The sequence below is a fragment of the Penicillium canescens genome, assembly GCF_028828765.1.
Source record: "Penicillium canescens strain IBT 15451 chromosome Unknown utg000009l_segment0_segment0, whole genome shotgun sequence".
Taxonomy (NCBI): domain Eukaryota; kingdom Fungi; phylum Ascomycota; class Eurotiomycetes; order Eurotiales; family Aspergillaceae; genus Penicillium; species Penicillium canescens.
The window spans coordinates 568,326-589,528 of record NW_026703971.1 but is presented as its reverse complement, the minus strand read 5'-3'; the positions used below and the strand labels follow the sequence as shown (position 1 = coordinate 589,528).

General features: G+C 47.8%; 4 protein-coding genes across 4 annotated transcripts; 2 read left to right on the top strand and 2 right to left on the bottom strand.

Moving 5' to 3' along the window:
- Positions 1-946: 946 nt before the first annotated feature.
- On the bottom strand, positions 947-1,421 carry N7446_011842 (uncharacterized protein; the record flags this gene model as incomplete). The annotated part of the gene is made up of 2 exons (XM_058520584.1): positions 947-1,323; positions 1,376-1,421. 2 exons carry the CDS (start codon positions 1,419-1,421, stop codon positions 947-949), a joined length of 423 nt encoding a protein of 140 aa, XP_058366870.1.
- Positions 1,422-5,221: 3,800 nt separating this feature from the next.
- Positions 5,222-5,881, top strand: N7446_011841 (uncharacterized protein; the record flags this gene model as incomplete). Its single annotated transcript, XM_058520583.1, has 1 exon — positions 5,222-5,881. One exon carries the CDS (start codon positions 5,222-5,224, stop codon positions 5,879-5,881), a length of 660 nt encoding a protein of 219 aa, XP_058366869.1.
- Positions 5,882-16,178: 10,297 nt separating this feature from the next.
- On the bottom strand, positions 16,179-16,493 carry N7446_011840 (uncharacterized protein; the record flags this gene model as incomplete). The annotated part of the gene is made up of 2 exons (XM_058520582.1): positions 16,179-16,200; positions 16,264-16,493. 2 exons carry the CDS (start codon positions 16,491-16,493, stop codon positions 16,179-16,181), a joined length of 252 nt encoding a protein of 83 aa, XP_058366868.1.
- Positions 16,494-18,938: 2,445 nt separating this feature from the next.
- N7446_011839 (uncharacterized protein) lies at positions 18,939-19,778 on the top strand (the record flags this gene model as incomplete). The annotated part of the gene is made up of 2 exons (XM_058520581.1): positions 18,939-19,380; positions 19,435-19,778. The coding sequence occupies 2 exons, from the start codon at positions 18,939-18,941 to the stop codon at positions 19,776-19,778; spliced, it is 786 nt and encodes a 261-aa protein (XP_058366867.1).
- Positions 19,779-21,203: the final 1,425 nt, after the last annotated feature.

Here is a 21,203-nt window from a genome sequence, read left to right as displayed (position 1 = left end):
CGAGCCAGGGAGGCCAGAAGATTAATTCTAGGGCCCAGAAATAGGTGAAACAGCTCCCAGATGCAGCGAATGCGTTCCTAGACCTATTTCGTATTCCCTGAGGAACTGTGGCAGGATAATACATGAAGCATACAAGATGAACGGAGATACTGTATGATCACGTAATAACGTATTCGGCATGCGAGCTGGCCGGGTAAGCGAGCTGGCCACCCACCCAAAAACGCCTCATGTAATTAGACCGTCTCTATTCAACCACCCACCATGCCACCAATTCGCTCTCAAAGCTCTCAAAAACGTACTGAGCAAGAGGGTAGGATCTTGTTAGCTATTGAAGCCATTCAGAAACAAGAAATTAGCTCTTTACGCAAGGCTGCAGAGCTTTTTGATGTCCCCCGTTCTACGCTCTCGGCGCGTCTTAGTGGTAACTTACCTGTAGGAATGCCCTCCAAATAAACATATCAATGACGGATAATGTCGAAATAGGTCTTTCGTTCTTCCGAGAATTTTTCAAAATCGACTGTCCACTCTGACGATCCAGTCATCGGTGCTTTTGCTGCGTCGTTGTCAATCCTAAAATTCGGAGAAATTATACTAGTGTGAGCAAGCTATGAAAATTCTCCTCGTGAGACAAAGATCTATTAAATCCCTAGCTTGCCATCAAATTCATCCAACTCGCTATGGGCTGGATTATCGGGACCGAGAAAATTCGATATGCTACTATCTGCTATTCAGAATTGACGGCTTCGTGCAATACATCCTCATCCAGTTTTGGCCTGAACACAACCTGCAATCAGTCCTCTTTCCATCGTTGAAAGATCCCACCATTGGCGAAAGCATCAATAGCTTCCTGAGTGCATTCGTGGCAGCGGCGAAATAATCGCACGACGCCCAATCTATCCTTCGGTCAGAGAGTTTCCTTCCCCTTTCGTTTTTCCTTCTGCACAACTCATTTCTCTTGCTGGAGCCGTGACAGGAAATCAATAATCTTCACGAAGTCAACAACTTCGATAGTTTCATCCAAGTCTATCGTAGATCCCTCACCTGACCAACGCTCAACGTAATTCATTACTTCAGCATAGCGACCATATACAATCTTGCGTCGTGTGCTGTGCTCTTCGGTGCTTAATGTTCCACTTTTGGAATCAAGACGGAAGGTTTTCACCGCAGCTTTAACCCCATTGATATTTTTTGGACGCTGGGAAATTACCGCGGGTGAGAGCAGAGACTTGCGTGTCAATTTGATTAGTCGATACGCGTCCCTCAAATTGGCGAAGAAAGACCAGGAATCCTTGAGATCCCAAAGAAACTCTGCGCTTCTCCAATCTTCTCAATGTCAGGCCAGATGGAATATTCTAACTTGTCGGGGTATGCATACCGTGTCTTGTCCCGGGTTCTGGCTCTTCCAAAGTTCCTGAGGTCATGTTTCTTGCTATAAACAATGCCTCAAACACAAGAGAAAGATTGAGAGCTTTTGAGGATATATAATTAAAGAAATGGGAAATTGGATGGTTATATACGTAATGAGGGATGTCCTCCTCATTTTCCGTGAAGTCTCCCTGGGAGTTAGTAGTGGGAGTTCTGGGGGCTAACTCAACGCGTTGAATCGTATTATTAACGAGCGTCATCCAGATATGCCTGTGCAATCGGTATATAGCTTCTATCTGATGACCGTGCAGGGTCGAACTTAGCCGATGTTCAACATTCACAGAATAATGAGGCATCGAGTCATCTCATCAATTTTCTTGCTGTCATAACCATCACAGCGCAATCCGCTCTGATTCATTTTTGTCTTTTTGAACACTCAACTTTCACTTCGAAGGACGTATAGTGGCAAATGGTGCTACGAAGGGGTGAAATCCAGTGTTATTGAAGCTAGCGGTGTAACACAAATTTGCTTTGGGATTTGTCTTTACAGCTGCAGCTGAGCTGCTACAACAGCCGCTGACCCATCAACAAGTTTCTCGGAGTCAGAAATTCGATTACTAAGCAAGTATATCTAGACCGGCCGCAAGTGGCCACCATGAGGCTTTTGGACTTTCAGTGTAACACAGCGCTCGTCTGAACATCCCATCATCACCATCACGAAACAGGTCACGTTCCTGTTAACGGTTCCATCAGTGCTAGGAACTCATCTCTTGACCCTAGGAGTTCTCTTGCTTCCGGAAGCCTCTGAAACGTTTCTGGGAGCAAAGAAACATACTCTAGGAGCCACGTAGCCCTCAGGAAACCCGATGTAGCTTCTGGGGTCTGGTATCCCCACCTCCGGGAATCAAAACCGCGTTCCTGTTGACAATTTGTTTAATTCCTGGGGCTATAATTTGACCCTCTAGGAGTGACCGAATGACGCAGAATTGTGCGCAGGTCCGGTGAAGGTTTTTTGTGAGGACTGTCGGCGATCTCGGAAGGCAAGATAGTGACTCTAGGACCCTAAAGTAAGCTCCCAGGGGCTCCACAGCTCCCAGGGGCTCCACAGCTCCCAGGGGCTCCACAGCTCCCAGGGGCTCCACAGCTCCCAGGTCAAGCCAATGTATTCCCAGAGCCAGTTTCGTATTCAGTCAGGAACGTAAAGTGAAGATGCCGGGGGTAGACCTCGCTTTCCTAGAGATTAGAAATAACTCCAGGAGCTAAACAGCATTTCCTAGGGTAAAAATGGCTCCGAGAAATGCTTCTGAGATTCCCAGGGTTCACATACTGATTCCCAGAGTAAGTTAACAAGCACACGAGTTTGTCAGTCTCACGCCAGCCCCACGAGTTGCGTTTCCTGCCAACAATCTCCGCCTTTTGTGGCACGGCTCCACTGAGATGAATCGGTGTGTCTCTCTAGTCACGCCGTTAGGTATGATGAAATAAGAAACTGAATCTACCAGCACATTTAACGCTATGTCATTGTCAATTTAAGTGAAGCAGCCAGTATCTTTTGGCTAAGGTCTAGTGGTGCCCAGCACTTGCAAAAACGAACCGTCGCCTTGTACTCTGGAATTTTTACAATCGGGATCTCATTTCTTGCTAAGCTTGCTCCAAAAATCTATATCAATGCTACAACCACAGTTGCTGATCACGATGCCGAGTGTCGGTCACGTGCATTCACGTGTGATTCACTCGCTTTTCGCATTTTCCGTCAAACTCGGCTGTAACCTGTGATCACCTACGCTGAGTGAAATTCAGTCGTGCCGACCGGCGAAGCGGTGCAGAAGTAGAAGGTTCTCGCGGTAGATGAGTTCCTGCTAGTCTGGCTGAGCGACGGGGCCCACCAGTGGGAGATGGATCGCTTGCCGTGTGGACGGAATATGTCTCGGCATCCGACGAGGGGATTCGTAAGGGGCGAATGATGGCATCTAGGGCTCCTTCGTTTCGGCTGCGGTCATCAGTATCTTGGTCGTCTCAGAAATAAGGTCATCCACACTTACCACACACAGCATGACGTGCCAAACCCTGTATCTCGCTTTTCCAACCATTCTTCGGCGCACGACAGATGACAGAGCGATGTGCACTGACCGCAGTGCAAGATCACGCTCTCGTCCGCATGGTCTTCATCCTCGGTCTGGCAGAACACACAGTAGATGCTGTCGACGTGGACGCTGTCGACCTCTTCACTCGAGGTGAGACTCTGGAGCGTCAATTCTTGGAAACCAGCCCGGATATTAGTTGCCGATGAGAGGATGGCTGGTCGGGTCGGCGAAACGCGCCATGGAACATTGTTCGTCCGCAGCGTTGCAGAAGTCACAAATGGATTGAATGGCTGCACTGGCTCAGGGTTGGTTGACAGGGGCACCGGTGGCGGTGATGACCGGGTGTTGTCTGATGCAGGGCGTCGCCTGGAGGCTGACGATGTCTGACGCTGGCCCCGATGTACAATGACTGACGGAGAAGCCATTCTGGAGCCATGTGGTACTCGCGCCTGGTTGCAGACGGCGGCTTCATACCACTGCTGGCCAACTTGGTCGGCCTGCCGTTGCCGGTGCCATCTCGCGCAGAGGAAGTCTCTGGCGACATCACAGAGCTTGGACTGCAACGTTGACAAGTCAAATGGCTCTCTGGCGAGAGTGGTCAACTTTTGATGGCCGATCTTGGTGTCTTCAACTTTGATCGAGTTTTTGCACGGCTCGCCTTTTTTCGTCGTCCCGCAACAAGAGCCAGGACCGCCATTGGGGCTGACCTCTATCTCACAAACAAGAAACGGATTCCAAGGCAGCATGGTAGTTATTAAGGTGGTCGTCAAAGGCAGAAAATGCTTCGGATTGTGGTGGTGTAGGGCCATTACTGCAGCGTTCTCTCGCCAGCTTTATATGCCATCGCCGTGGGCTCCTTACCTACATGGCTGCGTGGCTGGCATGGAACACTTCCTTGAAACAGTCGGTACGTGGAAGAATGCATTCACACGCAGTATGCGCCGTATACAGCCGGTCAGTGGCCTGCATGAAGGGATATCATTCCAGACCACTGCTGCAATCAGCTGCACCTGTGACTGTCCATCGCGGTGACCAGGGAGTGGCGAACAGACTGGCTACTGCGGTGAGCAGCAAAGTCGACATATGCTGGGTGAAATTCTGGGTTGCCTATGAAATTCGGAAGCGCGTGATAGGTTATGATCTACTCTTATGGCGCTAGATGAAAGTAGGTACCAAGATAGATTCGGTTTCCAGGCTATCGACATAGCCAGGAAGTGATTTGGCGTTCCCGGGAGCTAGACGCCAGAGTGTGAGGGTCTCACGTATCCGTAGATGAGGACAGCGTATTTAGATCAGTAATCAATATTAAATAAAGCTATAGTCGACTCTAGATACAAGACGTAGCGCGAGGGAGCAAAAGAAAGGTAGCTTCCTCGCGTTCAGGGGAACCCATGTACACCATGTGGGTCCCGCGCAGATCATATCTCCATCGTTCCGTATGCTTCATGTATATCCTTGACATACGGCTATAGTGTTCCCAGGAAACACACACCCATTCCTGGGAGTTATGCATCGAATCTGAATCTCTAATATGACGGACATACGAAAACCGAACCACCTAACTCCTGCGACCTCTGTTTCTTGTCTCAGGGCCAAGTGGCGCCATTGTGACCCATATAAAGGTCAAGCGCCTCGCCAGACAAGCCATATTACAAGTGTACCATCTTCCCGCTACATCCAATATTAGCATATTCGAGCGTTCAACTTTGCTCTAATCCGTTGACGGCCTCCGCTTCCACGAATTCCATCCTATCCTTTTCTTTGAAGAAACAATGGGCCAATACTGGCAGGTGGTTTGCCCATCCAGACGCGAGTACACAACACAGTCATGTGGTGGAAAGCTATCAGAGTTGCTTTTTTCGTCATGGGCCAACATACTGTGTGACCTGATTGAACACGAGTGGGCTGGCACTCGGCTCATCTGTATTGGAGATTACTTAAATCCAGACGATCTCCCTGCCACGATTCAACAAGACAAACTCCACTTGATTTCCGCCGAGAGCGATGCAACATCCAAGCTTCTCCGCTATGATGTCGTTGAGGAGGAGTTTGAACTATGGTCTTACGAAGAAGAAGGGGAGGCAGCGACTCTCACGGCCATGGAAGAATCTGTCAATCCCAAAATTCGACTCCTGAGGAACTTGACTACCAGCCAATATGTCTTCAAGGACAAGTTGCCATCCGGAACCACTCTTGGCCACATAGTTCTGATGCGTATCTGTTGGTCGTCTGATAGTTCAACTAGCATTGCGGGGGGAGGATATTTGACCAAGGGAGAATGGGCTGGCCATGAGTTCGACATTGTAGGTGCTGACATGCTGGAAAATATGGACGGAGAATGGGAGGATGTCGCCGAGGACATCCGCGATGAGATACAGGTTCTGTGGTCGAGCGATTTCGGAGACAACTGGGAAACCGAATGGAGAGCGTGATACTCCATGAGCAAGAAGCTATGAAATCAATTGATATGAAGAATATCCGAGGATACAATCTTAGGCTATCAAAGAAAAGATGAATGGAAATACCTTTGGACACCCTTCCCGTAAATACTCGAGTGAGGTCAGAAAATCTCCATGTTCCTTGGACGAAAATGTGAGGGCTCTTGGTAAAATCAAAGAATGAACAGCTTCCATTGCCTCAGTGTTAGGACCGTAGATTCAACAGTAAGCCAACGTTTCTTAACCGACTCACTTTGACTAATTCTCAACATGACCCTAGCATTTTTACTCGGTGGGCATCTAACATGACACCAAGGATTTTGCCGCAAATAGTTGCGGTAGAACGAAGGTATTGGTTGCACTTAGGATAGGCATCGTGTCCAACGTTTGCTCCCTAGCAGAGCACGTGCGCGACAGGAGCCTACAAGCCTATAAATACGTCCTCTCCCCTCAGCAATTCGTTCCACAATACTGTCACTTGCTGTGTAAAGTCGAGCAGGCCCTCGGTTTGAGGCACCTGATAAGTTCTTCCCTTCAACCCTACTGGAATTTCCACTGTACTGACATCTATCGATACATCGTGGGCCGACAAGCTAGAAAGGGCTTGTGAGAAAGTGATTCCCACCAGATCCACTATTCCACCTATGCCAGCCGATCAAAGAAGCAGATTTGGGTTAGCTGTTCAAAGTATGCGAACATCTGTCCACAATAGCAGCGGACCACTGTTCCGCCCCTGAATATCGATGCAAAAGAGCAATTTCCATACAGGTATGTAGATTTCAGCGCGACCCTTTCCGAAACTGGACTGACTTCAAAGACAATGCGAAAGAAAGATCCATCCGTCCAATGCATGCGCAAAGCCGCGGAACCCTTTCCGGTGTCTTCTTTCAGAACATGTAAGTCACTTATTGTCTCGCCGACCGAAAAGCTAATGATGGACAGGAAACAGTTGACAGCGCGCCAAAGTGAGCCCGAACCAGCACTCCGTCAGTGCTCCACGCGGTCATGGCTTACACACCATTTCTGGCCCTGTCACTTCAAATCATGCAGCATGTCCTGAAATTCTGCAGACCAGGGCTGTGGGTCAACGACAGGACGCATAAGCCCCAGACGTTCGTTGTGCACGATGAGGTGAGTGGAATATCGCGCATCCTGCTGCGCCGGTTTTGATTTTGCGCCAAGTCTGTGCCCCAGACACGAACCCCACTGACATCTTCATGCTGTTGTAGGAGCAGCCCATCACCAACCTCGAAAAGTGCTGTGGCGAGTAACCTATTCCCGCCGAGTCAGATAAGACCAAGGGGCCGACGCGCTCCATCGCCTCTTACCCCCTCCACCTCACCGCCTTCACATCCTCAACAACAGAGTGCCTCTACACGGAGCAGTCTCCCAATAGGGGACTCTGCAATTTCTTGTCACAAGTGGGCTCGTCACGCGCCTTTGCCGTCCTGTGAACTTGCCCGGTGCATCCAGCGCAACTTCTCGAAGCGACAGCCGGAGAGTGCGACGAGCCTGGATACAACATGGCATATTGGTGACTGCATTGCAGAACAGAATTGGCAGTGATCTAGTTGGTAAGCTGGTATGATGACAATCCTAATTGACCATCTGTCTCAACCGTACACTCGGGGAATTCTTCATGAACAACGTAAAGCACGACACCTCGTCCAACTAGATCAACAATTGCTGACTCGGGTCTCACAACAGGAGGCTCCCTTATATTCCCACACTCGAATTCGAAGCGATCAACTGTCTTGTCTGCTCAACCTCTCCTGCACCAACACCATCGAATGCTCTGTTTTTACCTCATGACTACCGGTGGCATCGACGTGTCTCTCCCTCGACGTTCTAGTCGATTTGGTTCATCAGAACACGCGTTGGTATGCCTACCTGATGCAGACCCAATGGAGCGCATAGCAGTGTCTGTCTCCCGGAATTTGGACCCTCTCATAGGATGGCCTACTTGCGGCTTGGATCCCTGGCGTCCAGTGGGTGACCCTCGTTGTTCTCTAATGGCGCTTAGCGTCTTTCGAGCCTAAAAATCCGAAGACACCGTGAGGAGCCGATGCTTTGTCTTGCTAGAGCCGTATTTGCGAACACGGCGAGGTTGTTGGTCGAGTCTGCTTGCAAGGAGAATGTGAGGTGAAAGTCCCGTCATCTCTAGCCGAATCAGCTAACAACAGCCATGTCAGCCTCGAATCGAAGGACAAGACCGAGGATGGCCAATCGTTTGAGGAAGTTGCCAATAAGGAAAAGAGGGCGGAAACCAACTAGAAGCGAGAAAAGGACAAAAAAACCGAAACGGGAACGAATCAGAAGCCAGAGCATCGATAGGGCTCCGAAAGGAATAAATGAATGCGAATATAGGGCATATTCATATTCGCACCCCGCGAATATGAATAAATGAATATCGTATTCGCGCGAATAAGCGCATTATTCATATTCGCATTCATATTATTCATATCATGCATTTTGCGCGCATTAATGGATCTTCCGTTTCCCCGGTTTTTGTATTACAGAAATACACGTTTCCACTAGCCAACTTGTATTTCAAGTGCGATCACGGCCTCGGTCAAGCATAAGTAGAAAATATTTCCCATGCAATCCATGTTCTGAAGTATATACCCTATATTGTAGGGCTCGGTAAGCTCTATGTATTCTGCGTCATTATTTTTCGTGATTTTTTATAGGTAAATGTCTAGTTTTGGTGACCAACGGTTGCTACAGAAAGTCGAGCGAAATTATATATATCTACAAGTTGTCTTTCCACATCTTTGCTGCTCTAGTTAAATCGACTACCATAACTTCTCTTGTTCCCACTCGATCTACTCCAAAGTTTAGATTTATTATAACCATGACTATTGGCACGTAAAAACGCGTTTATCATGCCACCTTAACTCACTTCTCATGCAGGTTACAGATTGTTTACCATGAGAGTCGCGAGCGAGAAACCGCCGCGTGTAAAGAAAAGACCTATCAACTTTCCACTTTACTGGGATTGCATCAGGCGAAAGCACAGCTAGTGTTTCCCCATTATTGTTTCATTCTCACCGTTCATTTCCGACCCGCCATGCTATCAAGTATTGTCGAGTGATACTAAAGGTGTGCCCCGCCTCGCTCCCAGGTACCACTTGGACTACTAACACTGGGCAAATACAGAATGGCATCCTCACCTAACCCATTTGTGCGAAAGACGCGTGGTCTTCCGCGTCGCGACTACAATGCTCTGAACAATGGCACACCCTCCCTACTCCCTGAGCCATGGGAAGGAAATATTCGTGAAATAGAGAGCCCCTGCTCGCCAGCACCATCCGAGTTTACAGGAGGCGAAGAGGCGTCCCCATCCGTGCGGTCCTTACCCATTCCCAGGTCTTCGCCCGCACCGCTAGATCCCACGCTATCAGGGTTGACTAGCAGTCAGAGTAGCCCACCGCCTTACAAGAGACGAAAAGCCAAGTCATATTCTAGCTGGACCCTCGAGCATTTCTGGATCACAGAGCTAGACAACACCTGGCGTCGAAAGGGTGGGCCACCAAAGAAGGATCGGCTCTTAGTCTGTAGGCAGTGCAGTTGGTCATCCAGGGATTCGGCACGCTATGGCTCCACTTCGAATTTGTTGGCCCATCTCCAGGCTAAGCACCGCATCAGATCCGGATCAGACATCACGTCATCGTCAACTATCGGAACGACCCTGGACAGTTTTTTGACACCTGCAAAAGAAAGGGCGGGCCTTGAACAAATGCTGATACAATGGGTTGTCCAAACGAGACAGCCGTTTACGGTAGTGGAGCATCCGGCATTTAGGGCACTTTTTGAAGCGACAGGGGCTATATTACCCATCAAGACGGCCGACACTCTCTTCAACAGGATCAAGGAGGAATTTCGCAAAAACCGGACTTGCGTGAAAGAGGAATTAGCCAGTAGTAGTCGCACGCTTGCGCTGTCTCTTGATGTTTGGACATCGGAGAATCAGATAGCGATCATGGGCATCATTGGCCATTGGATCTCACCCGAGTTTGAGAAGCGGGAAGAGCTTCTGGAGTTTACTGACATATGTGGACCGCACTCTGGGGAGAACCTTGCGGAAATTGTGATTAGAATGCTTGAGGAACTAGACGTCGCGCCAAAGCTCCTCACAATTACGGGGGATAATGCTGCCAACAATGGAACTCTCTGCGACAGTCTTCACGCCGAGCTTCTCAAGAACTATGACGATAAAGACGACCAATTTCGCATCAGACCTCTTATGCGGTTTCGTGGACGACCTCCTTGACGAGGTTCAAAAAGCCGAAGGTGATTTTGAAGGTGTGGATACTGAGATCCGGGATGCGGTGGAAAGAGGAATCCAAAAGATGAACAAGTTTGCGAGGAAGATGGACACCAATCTTCTTTACTACGTGGCTTCCGTCCTAGACCCGCGTATTAAATCGTCTTTGATTGGATCGCAGATGAGCGAGCAAGATGCGGGACTGATCATCTCTCAAGTGCGGGAGTTCCTAAAGAGGGAGTATCCGCAGGAGTTGTCCATGTCGTGTGTAGTGGATCGCCCGCCGGGAATGTCCGAGACTATGTGGAGGACGCTGCGAAAAGTACAGCCATCACAGCGGACGCTTCTTTCAGACATTGATAGATATCTAGACGCGCCACCGGTGAGTTGGTCCCACCATATGATTGACGATGCAGACGAGGAATGGGTTCTCAAATGGTGGAAGGCGAATGTATTTAGCTTTCCACTCATGGCAAAGGCAGCCCGAGATTACCTGCCAATTCCATCAGCGGAGGTAGGGATTGAACGCGAGTTCAGCAATGCCAGGGATGTATTGGGGCTCAGGAGACACTGTCTAAATGCGGAGACTATGCGGTGGCTTATGCTACTGAAGGGACAGTATCAAGAATAGCGTTCCAAAAAAGTGATTGTGATAATATTAAGATTTATGGGAATGTAATATCTTAGAGATGGTGAACGCATTTGTTATAGAGTCTTAGGCACATGAAAATGGGTTCCTGTATTGAGACGTAACAACATGAACGGTAATGTATGCTCTCTCAGTATATGAATAAATATGATCATTCATGAATATTCATGAATAATGCAATATGAATAAGTCTCTTATTCATATTCATATTATGCAATTCATATTATTCATATTCGCAAATATTCATGAATATTCATGAATGATCATATTCCTTTCGGAGCCCTAAGCATCGACAAGTCTGGCAGTCGAGATTTCGCGGCAAAACGTCGCGTAGCACACGAGGGGGCATGGCCGAAAGTAACCACTTCACTCGTTCCTCTTCCAGAGCACACTCGTTCCTCGTTTCAGGGCATGGGGTTCTGGTAGTCTCACGAACCGATCACCCAAAATAAAGGAAGGTTCCATTCCAAGTTATGTCACGTGCGGGGCGTTCCCCCTTCCTCTCACTTCGTTCGTTTTCAGGGCTAGGACCTAGCCCACTAGTAGGTCTTTGGGAAAGAAAGCATGTCTAGACGGTATCTGTGCATTTCTGCCCACCCTCACCGATAATCTGTTTTCGAAATTCTCTGTATACTAGTAAAGATATATGCCCTTGTCCCTTTATCTTAGCATCGTGCACCCCGCCGCCGTATTACCAAAGCTACCAATTCGACTTCTTTTAATCACTTTGCTTTTTGTAAAGCAGTAATATCACTCGGTTGAAACTATATTATCCGGTTCCATATAATCAATCTTGCTCTGAAATGATGGCGCTTGTAAGGCTCGTAAAAAACTGTCGGGAATTTCGGCACTGATCAAGGTCAGCATCATCTGGAATAAGGGTAGGAATTTAAGGCAGGTTACGAACGAAAAACCATTGAGAACATCAGCATCATATCTGTTCACGACTTGACCACCGTTCATCTCGATGATGTCTGCTAGTCGGTCGACTTCCTCTGGACCGACATCATCTTTGAAGACAACCTAGTTCATGTATTAGGGAGAGTCAATGAGCATGAGGGAAAGAATCACTTGCGATGAACCTGCTCGTCATGACGCCTTGATAGTGAAGCGATATTCTTTGCGGAAATGTAATAGGCCTCTACAAAGTTGAATTATTCTGTATACTAAATTGCTTTCTAGTTCCGTGCATAGCTTTTATAGTCAATACGCACTACTTTGTGTAGATAAGACCCACATACGCCACAAATTGTAACCTACGCGCGACCCACGAGGCCCTCTTTTAACACGACGGAGCAAAGATCGGCGGTCCTGAGGCAGCCACAGCCCCAATCGGTCTCAGATATCCAGAGATCTGAGAAGTCATTAGCCCGCCCTTATTCTTGTTGAAACACTGTCGGATTAGAACTGACTTACATGGACGGGCCCAAAGCTCCAGTCAATTTCTTCATATGTTGCCTCATCAGGCTAAGTGAACTCATGATCTACTTTGACCTGCCAAACCTACCATTGGTTGCCGCCCGGTTCCGGAGAACAAAGCTTGATGGACGACGCTTCTGATGTTAAGGTTAGAGTAGGAGAACGTTTGTCTTTTGTACCTTCTTACCATCGATATCGTATGTCTCGCTCATTTTTTTGGTTAAGTAGCCATGCAGAGGGTGAGATTAGCTCCGTTACGTTTGAGGTACTAGAAGACAATCTACAAGACTCATGAGATAAGATCAAGGATCCGACGCTTTATATGTTCGTAATATCATGGATCTCCTGCTACGCCTCTATATACGGCTTCCCCTCTGCTTTCGCAATTCATAGTGGTCATTAAACTTCTAAGCTACTCTTCAGCTTATGATAGCCGGACGGCTGAAGTCAATTTCCTTCGGAAGGTAAGTACTCAGCTAGGAGTGGAGGACTAGCGAATATCTACTTCCCATTTCGGGCACAATTCGGATCATGATATGCCTGCTAGCTTGATAGATGCATATGAGCGAACCGATTGCAATTTGAAGGTGTCTTAGATTGGGGCCGATCGTATTCGTCTGGCTGGCGAACTCAGCTGAGCCACAAAGCTCGGCTGGGGGATATTGTTAACTAACCCTTACAAATATTACATATTTTTCGGACCCCCGCTCCGCGAGGGTCCGCCATCCAAACGCCATCTCGTTTCCCCTAGTAAACACCCCCCTTCAACACGCGTTTTTTCACCATTAACATGCCCGAATCAAATCAATCTATAGAAGCTCGCATCCAATTAGCTATACTCGAATTAGAGAATATCGAATCGCCTCATATCAAAGCGTGGACGAGCGCGTAACCTCCCATATCGGCGGCCGCTTGCACGCTATAGTAGCAGAACCGCAGGAGAGCAGGAGAAGCGGCTAGGGATGATCTGCGTTCGAGTGGTCCGGTCCGACCGGAAGGCTCAGATGGAGCGAGGTACCCACACGTTAGTCCTTGCAAGCAGGCTGAAATAATTTCTTGCCAGAGAACCTGGGGGGTGCGAGACTATTAGAAAAATGCACGGACCTGAGGTCCAGGTGGAGAAGGTCTGTTGTTTAGCCAATCCCATTCAATTAATCCTGCTTTCCACAGGGAGGACGGCGTTTAAACAGCACCTTCTCACCACTTCTGCGGCCTCATATTTAGACACTTGAGTTTTGATTGCTATTTCACCACCTCTATTTTTGCTCTAATCTTCGTTGAACTCACAATTAAGCGGTCCTTTATTCCTCCAGAACCAGTTCATTTAATCTGATCAAAGTAGTAGGGACTGCTATCAATTAATTGAAAATCAACGGTAGCCCCTTGGCCCTCACAAACAAATGGGTGGTGATGTCGAAGAGAAGCCGCAGTAAGGGTGGTTGCCTGTACTGAGTACTCCGTTCTATGCTCAGCTTCGGCCCCGCCGAATTATTACCCGGCGAGTACCTTCAGCAAAGCCCTCCCTTTTCTTCTCCTAGTATGTTCTTCGTTTGCAATCAGTTTTACAATTCACCCTATCTCCGACTGAAATCGACGTCGATCAGCACATGGTTGGTGATGGCTTCTGGAACTTATCGAGCAAAATGAGCCTATACCAAGGTGAAACGAGGTAGCGGACCAACCATGCATTGCTCTTATTATGCTGGCAACCGAATAGCAACACAAGGACCAATCATAGTCTTAACGAAAGATTTTAAATGTCATCGGTTAGCTGCTACTCCTTTCTCCAACTTGGAGTAGCAAAGTGCGCGTGAGTTCATTCCCCTGGTGGCGGCCTACTCTCAAGGGTGTTTATGCTTAAAGCGCAAAATAGATTATGTACCCCATAACCATACCAGGTTTCTGGCACAGAACCACGTGATCATGCAAGTAGTAGAAAGGTCGCCAGTCAATGAGTAGATTCTGCCAAGCCGAGCCTACCATTCTACTTTCTACTGTTCTACTTAGGAAAGGACTCAGGATATATAAGGACACTCATTCGTGTATCTAGTTTAGTTCTTCGTGTTCAATCATCCATTGTTACTTGTGTCTACTATTCAGAACCTTTGGTGACTCGTACAAACTTGATTATAACTTGACAACACTACGAATAGACCCGTACTCCGGTATAGGTTAGTTCGTCGCTCTACCTGGCATCGCTCCTCGATATCCTCAAAAGGACTTAGCCCGTATAAGGCCTGTTAGGCAACGGTACGGTTGAGAGACAGATCGTTGAGGTTGGAAGCAAGGAAGCATTAGGCCAGTATAACCCAGAAGTCTTCTAACTTAGCGACGACCCGATAGTCGTGCGTAATACCAAGTTTTGCATGACTGAGCACATTTTTACATACACAGGGCTCATTGGCTGTGAGGGAGCACATTTTTACAGTCGCAGGGCTCATTGGCTGTGAGGGAGCGCAAGTCTTACATCGCTGGGCTCTTGGCAGCGATAGCCGTGGTCACGGAAGCTCTGAATCCCGCAGGGGAGAGAGGAACACTATGATGCATCAAAGTGTGAGAAGACCGAAGTCCTAATTCTTTTGGGCTGGAAATCCGGCTTCTTTTATATTTCTTCGGCTACGTTTCACTCAAGGAACCAGTTGGGCACTTGCTAGTGACAATTAATGTCTCGTTGATAGACGTTGATGTGCTTGGACGAACGTTGAAATGTGGTTCTGAAGACTTTGTAGCCGACAAAGTCAAGGCCTGAATCTACTCGCGGAATCATTCTTCTCCAAATTGTGCGTTGAGTAATGGTGAACTACTTTCATTAATTGCTGAGAAGAGTTTCATGCCGCAAAGATGTTGCTCCTATATGTTATCGACTTTATCGAATCTGCTATCAAATCACTCAACGCGCCTAAAGTTGAGCAAGATAAGTTGGCCAAATAGGTCAAAGTGAAGGGCCACTGCAATGGACTGGAACCTGATTGTTGTCTACGGTGACAACCGCGTTTTTTTGATCGATCTTTGCATACCTTCGGTGTCTTGACCCGCGAAGCAAGCGGGGCTTTTCTTTTTTTTTTTTTTTTTTATAAAAAATAAAACACCTTACGATCACAAAGGGCAGCACCCGCGACCCTGAAAGATCGCTCCGGCGCAGAAAATCTGTGATGAGATTTATTGTGTTCCAACAAAGGCTGCCGTAATTGACTAGAATGGGCCAGACCGCAAGTTGAATAATATGACAATTGACGCTTTGTAGAGTCTGAAGTCTTCACCTTTGGATACTTTATTATAATGACCCCTCTCTTTGGATTCAACTTGGTAGTCCAGTATCAGACAGTCAACTGTGGAAAATGTGATACTTGATGACCAAGTGGTTGAGACGTACTCTAAATGATCGAGAATACAGATGTAGATATCGTCGGTTTCCCATGGCAAGACGTTGCAATCATCATAAGGGTCCGTTCAGGCCCTCTCATTGAGCATGTTTTGCTTTGAGACAATGATCAAATACTGCACATTGTTGCCTGGTCTTCCTCAAGAGAGGATACGATGAAACCCTGAAGCAACGCACGCAATACCCGTTGACAAGCGAACCTGTATACTGCCATCTATATCAGCATCTTGGAATCAAAATCCGTTGAAGAGGTTTCGACATACCTGATGATTTTTCTCGGGGAGGCCTAGCGCGAGACACCTTTTGGAGCGTGACCCGTTCCTCCACATGATCGCATAGTTGCCAATGACTTTTTCACGTTCTTCACCTCCTCTTTGAGAGCTTTGAAGTCACTAGTGAGTTTCTCTATGCTGACTGTGAGGAGCTCGATATCGCTAGCGAGGTTCTTCCGTTGACGCATTTTAACCTTACTTTCTAACAATCTGTATCTTGAATCAGCCCCGTCCCGAACTTGAGCGTCTAGGCTCAATAAAGCAAAAGGCTAAGTGGCACAAGACAAAGCAGGCAGGTATACTTACTTCGCTCGCTTAATGGCTCTGGTAATGGTTCATTAGACAGGTAGAAATGAAAGGGGTACATAGCAAAAGAGGGCGACTTACTCCCTGGCAGCAGATTGCTGGCGACCATACGGTCTGGTCGACAAGTCTTCGATTGATTTCTTTTCTCGACTGGACACTGATCGGGTCTTCTGGCCATGTCCGTTCTCAAGTCGGTCTTTGTAGGATACTGCACGGTCATCGTCGGTATGGTTGGAGCCTTTTTCTCTGGAACAAGATGCGATCGCATCTTCATGTCTGGAGCTCTCTCCGCTCCTATCTTGCTCTAGCATCTTTCGAAACTGGGCAGTGAATGTGCCTGGCTGGTATCGAGAAATGAAACAATTTGGCATTTTCGAAGGAAAAGAGAAGGTAGAGAGCAATAAGTTACAATGAGATCCTGAGCCTGGTTTCCGGAGAACCATGTGGACTGTTGCAGCTACCAAGGCTCACGAGCTAGGTTCTCGCGATCGCCACCCACTTCGCGAGATTGCAACGCTACTATCACATTGATGAAACCCTGGATACAAATAGCATCCGACGGACCAATCAAACACCATGCGCGAATTTAGACGGACGCAGGTACGGTTCTGTGATGCAGATCCCAGCGACGACCCACGGGACAGCAGATCAAGGAGGTTCTATTTCTGGCCCGGAGCAGAGATTGGAAGGATTTGCAAAGGCCCAGACACAGTCCACAAGCCCAAATCTGATGGCCGTAAGTGTCCGATGGAACGGGTCTTTGTTGCTTAGGAGGTATTACTGGGGCAGGTGAATATTTGGAAATATTACGCAGAATTCTGGTAACAGAATGGTAGGCTAAATCCCGATCCGTGGTTATGTTTTCCTGGTTCCCGTCACAGGAGAGTAAGTCTCCTGCCAAGTGGCAAGCTGCTCCTTGCCTATCTGGTGTGTAGAAATTCTAGAAGCTGTGTCTTCTGTTCTGAATGAACCTTCCCTGTAGAGTATACGTAGAGACGATACTCCCTTTGAGCCCAAAACTTCCTCTGCATCTGCTGCAACTCGATCGCCAATTCGATCGCCTTTCTAATAACTCTAGCAGACAGCTTGTAAACATTTATGCCAATTATGGACGGACCACATGAGCTTACGTAAGGTTGTCTCCGGTTTTTGCGCTAAAACCGAGAAACCGATTGGTCCCGGACATAAGTGGACGTTGTGGGCCGGCCCTCCTGCGGCCCCTAAACTTTATATCAAATACTCGGGCCCTTCCAATGCTTAGCTAAGCTAGTCGCCCCAGACACCTTCGGTGTTGGGGCTCCGGTTTTAGACCATACTTTCGGGCCCTATTTTGGTGCCTAACCATACTTTTCACCCACCTCGTAAAACGTCAATTTTCGTAGCATTTTTGTACAGCAAATTGCTGCCATAAATATTGCATTCAAAAGAGCATTGCGTAAGCTATTTAATGTAAGCAAATCAGAATGCAATGCATCTAATATTGGCCTTACCATGACGTTTTCCCGCTAATATCTCCATGAAATAGCTCATTTTTCGACCATTTCTCGCTATCATGTCGGATGAAAATGAGCTCAAAATCGCCAATGCATTGGCCGCTTACCATGACCGTAATGAGCCGAAGATCAAACCATTGGCAAGGGAATTCGACGTTAGTTACCAGACCCTGCTACGCCGTATTCGGGGTGCCGGGTCAGCAATTGGCCGACCTGCCACCAATAAGGCATTGGACTCGGTCCAAGAAAAAGCATTGCTTGACTGGATTATCTTTATGGATAGCTGCGGCGCCCCCCCCCCCCCCCGACGGCAGCATCGATACAGCAGCGCGCCGATGACATTATTCATCGATCAAACCCGGACAGGAAGCCTCTTTGGCATGGCTGGGGCCTCGCATTCACTAAGCGACTGCCAAAGCTTACACCCCACCTCCATTTTATTAAGCAGAAGCCGAAGGACCCGAAGCGAATGGGCGCCGAGGACGTAGGTCTTACGGAGATGTGGTATGACCGCCTAGAGCAGTGTATTAAGCAGTATGGGTTTCGACCGAAGGACATCTATAACATGGATGAAACCGGCTTCCGAATCGGCGAAGGAAAGGCTCAAAAAGTGGTATCTGCTTCACCTATTAGCTTCACTGCAACCGGGGGCCATGGCGAGAGTATTACCGCTATTGAATGCATTGCTGCCGATGGTTGGAAGACGCCGCCGTGGTTTCTAGTGAAAGCTCAGTATCACCAGGAAAGCTGGTATATTGACGAAATGTTTGATGATTGGACGATAAAACCGACACCAAAGGGCTATTCGTCTCATACCACAGCATTAGAATGGCTAGACTCATTTATCGAGGCCACAAACCACCGAGTCTATCGCCATAAACACGCCGAAAGTGATGATGGGATAGCGGAAGCTCGTGGCCATGGCGGTCGCCATCGATACGGCCAAGATGCAGCTATTCGCCGAGAGATAAAAGCAATACGCGAAGAAGCAGACGAGTACACTGCCGAGGTTATCGCCTTCTTCTTTTCGACGGCCATAAGTCTCACTGTACGCCTGAATTCATCCTAAAATGCTGGGAAAATCGCATTGTTCCGTACGCCTTCCGGCCGCATGTCTCCCATATATGCCAGCCCCTCGATTCGGTTCCATTTCAACGGTATAAAGCGCTATATCGGAGAAATAATGTCGAGGTTGTCCAATGGGGTGGCTCGGTATCCCGGAAAGTCGACTTTTTTCGCGAAATCGTTAAGGTTCGAGAGGTGATGGATGCTCTCTCGGAGCACGTCATTAAGGAAGGTTTTCGCCTTGCTGGAATCGTCCCTATTGATGCGCAATTAGCCATGGAGCAAGAGATCAGAGATGCTAATGATGAGACTAATGATATATGGGTAGACGGCTTTCCTGATAGAGATGGAGACAGAGATGAAGCTCAAGACCGCGAGCTCGCTAGCTCTATCACTATGTCACCGCCGCGAGACGTTCTAGACACGAAATCGACGTCTCAGAAGCTTCTCAATGATATCGCCGCTGCTCGACGCCGTCTAGCTACCCTTAAGCGGACGGCCACGTCAATAAGGAAGAGGAATAATGAGAGTGCTAAGGAGAGAAATCATCGCGAGGACGGAGAGAGACGTCGTCTAAAGAGCTTCCTATCTATCGTGGAGAGAGTTTTACACCGGTCTACGATTATTTGTAGCACTGCAGGTAGGTTTCTCGCTTCCTCGCCGTTATTTTACGTGTATCTAACCTTTAGTGTAGGAAATTCGACGGAGGGCCTTGCCCAGTTCCGTGCCGACAATCAGCTTCTTCTTACCCATACCCACAATCGGACGACGAGGCCCTCTGGCCGGCAGATCAGGATAGTTGGACCACTCACAAAAGGCGATGCAAATAAGGATATACGCAAGCGAGAGCAAAGAGAGAGAGATCAGGCTGAGAAGAAGGCGATATCACTAGGTAGGAAAGCGGCTAAGAACCCTATGCCAGCAGAGCTTCTTGCGAGGGTGAATGCCAGCCTAAATACGCCGGCGCCGCCGCCACCGATGCCACCGCTGCCAATGCCTGAATCGAGTCCATCGAGAAAGCGAGGAATATGGAGATAAAATTGGAGCTAAAACTGGAGAAAAATGAGAGAGAAATGGCTGAGAAATGCATGTACGCCAAGAGCATGAGGAATACTGCGAAGATCCTACCAATATAATATGTATTGCATTCTGATTTGCTTACACTAAATAGCTGACGCAATGCTCTTTTGAATGCAATATTTATGGCAGCAATATGCTGTACAAAAATGCTACGAAAATTGACGTTTTACGAGGTGGGTGAAAAGTATGGTTAGGCACCAAAATAGGGCCCGAAAGTATAGTCTAAAACCGGAGCCCCAACACCGAAGGTGTCTGGGGCGACTAGCTTAGCTAAGCATTGGAAGGGCCCGAGTACTGAAAGGTGCTAAACCAAATAGAGTTCGGGGAAGAGACTTTGTGATAAAAGCAATGAAACAAATTTCTATCCATTTCGTACGACTTCGCCCCGTGTCTCACTCCCTCCTCTGGATTGATACGATGTTTTGGAGGGCAAATGCGCCTCCAAATCCACTACATTAACCGAAGACTAACGCCCGCTAGATATAAGCAAAGCCGAAGAAAGCAACGTGGGTGTTAATCGTCGGTTCTCCCTCTACAATAATACAAGAGGAACGATTGTGGAAGGGGAACCAACGACTCAACGAGCCATTTGCACCAGATAGCGAGCCCCACCAATCAGCGAGCTCCTAAAATTCCAACATGTCCTGCTGATGGGTGGGGCTCGCTTTATGTACCTATATCATATAACTATTTATGGCACGGGTAGTAGGTAGACCTTCTACGCGAAGCCAGCTGCCACTATTAGTTTATAAAAGCCACTCTTTCCCTATTTTTTAACTAGCAGAATACAGCAGACCGACATCCAAACTTCTTATTCTTTCCTCACGTCAAGATCTTGGTACATAGTCAGTGGTACCTTTCGAATCGAACTTCCTTACAATCTTTATTCACCAGTCCGAAAAAATCACGACCCAAAAGATATGGCGAACTGGTCCTGGCTCCTCCTTGTCTCTCCTATTTTATTCCAAATCGCAACCGCTAGAACTTGTGTTGGTGGATGGATCAATTGTGACTACAAAGATGGTAAAAAGTGCTCCGTGCAGTGCTCGATAGTTTTTTTTGGCTGCGGCTGTCCAGACACGCAACTTACCTACAACTCTGCTACGAAAACGTATGGGACCACAGACCTTGCAAAAAGCGCCTGCGCCGCCCTTATTGATACGAGGGACGGTATTTGCCGTTAGACTTTAAGTATTAACTTCCCCCTAAATAATCATCCTTCCCTAGGTTATTTGTTTATTTCTCTAAGGTGGTTCACGACTAAGAAAGGGTATTTAGGACGAGGCAGGATGGTGTCGAGAAATGGAGCGGTAACTTACCGCTTGCACAGGGGTTATACCGAGTGACCCATTCTTATTGTGTTTCTGTATAGTAATTTGGTTT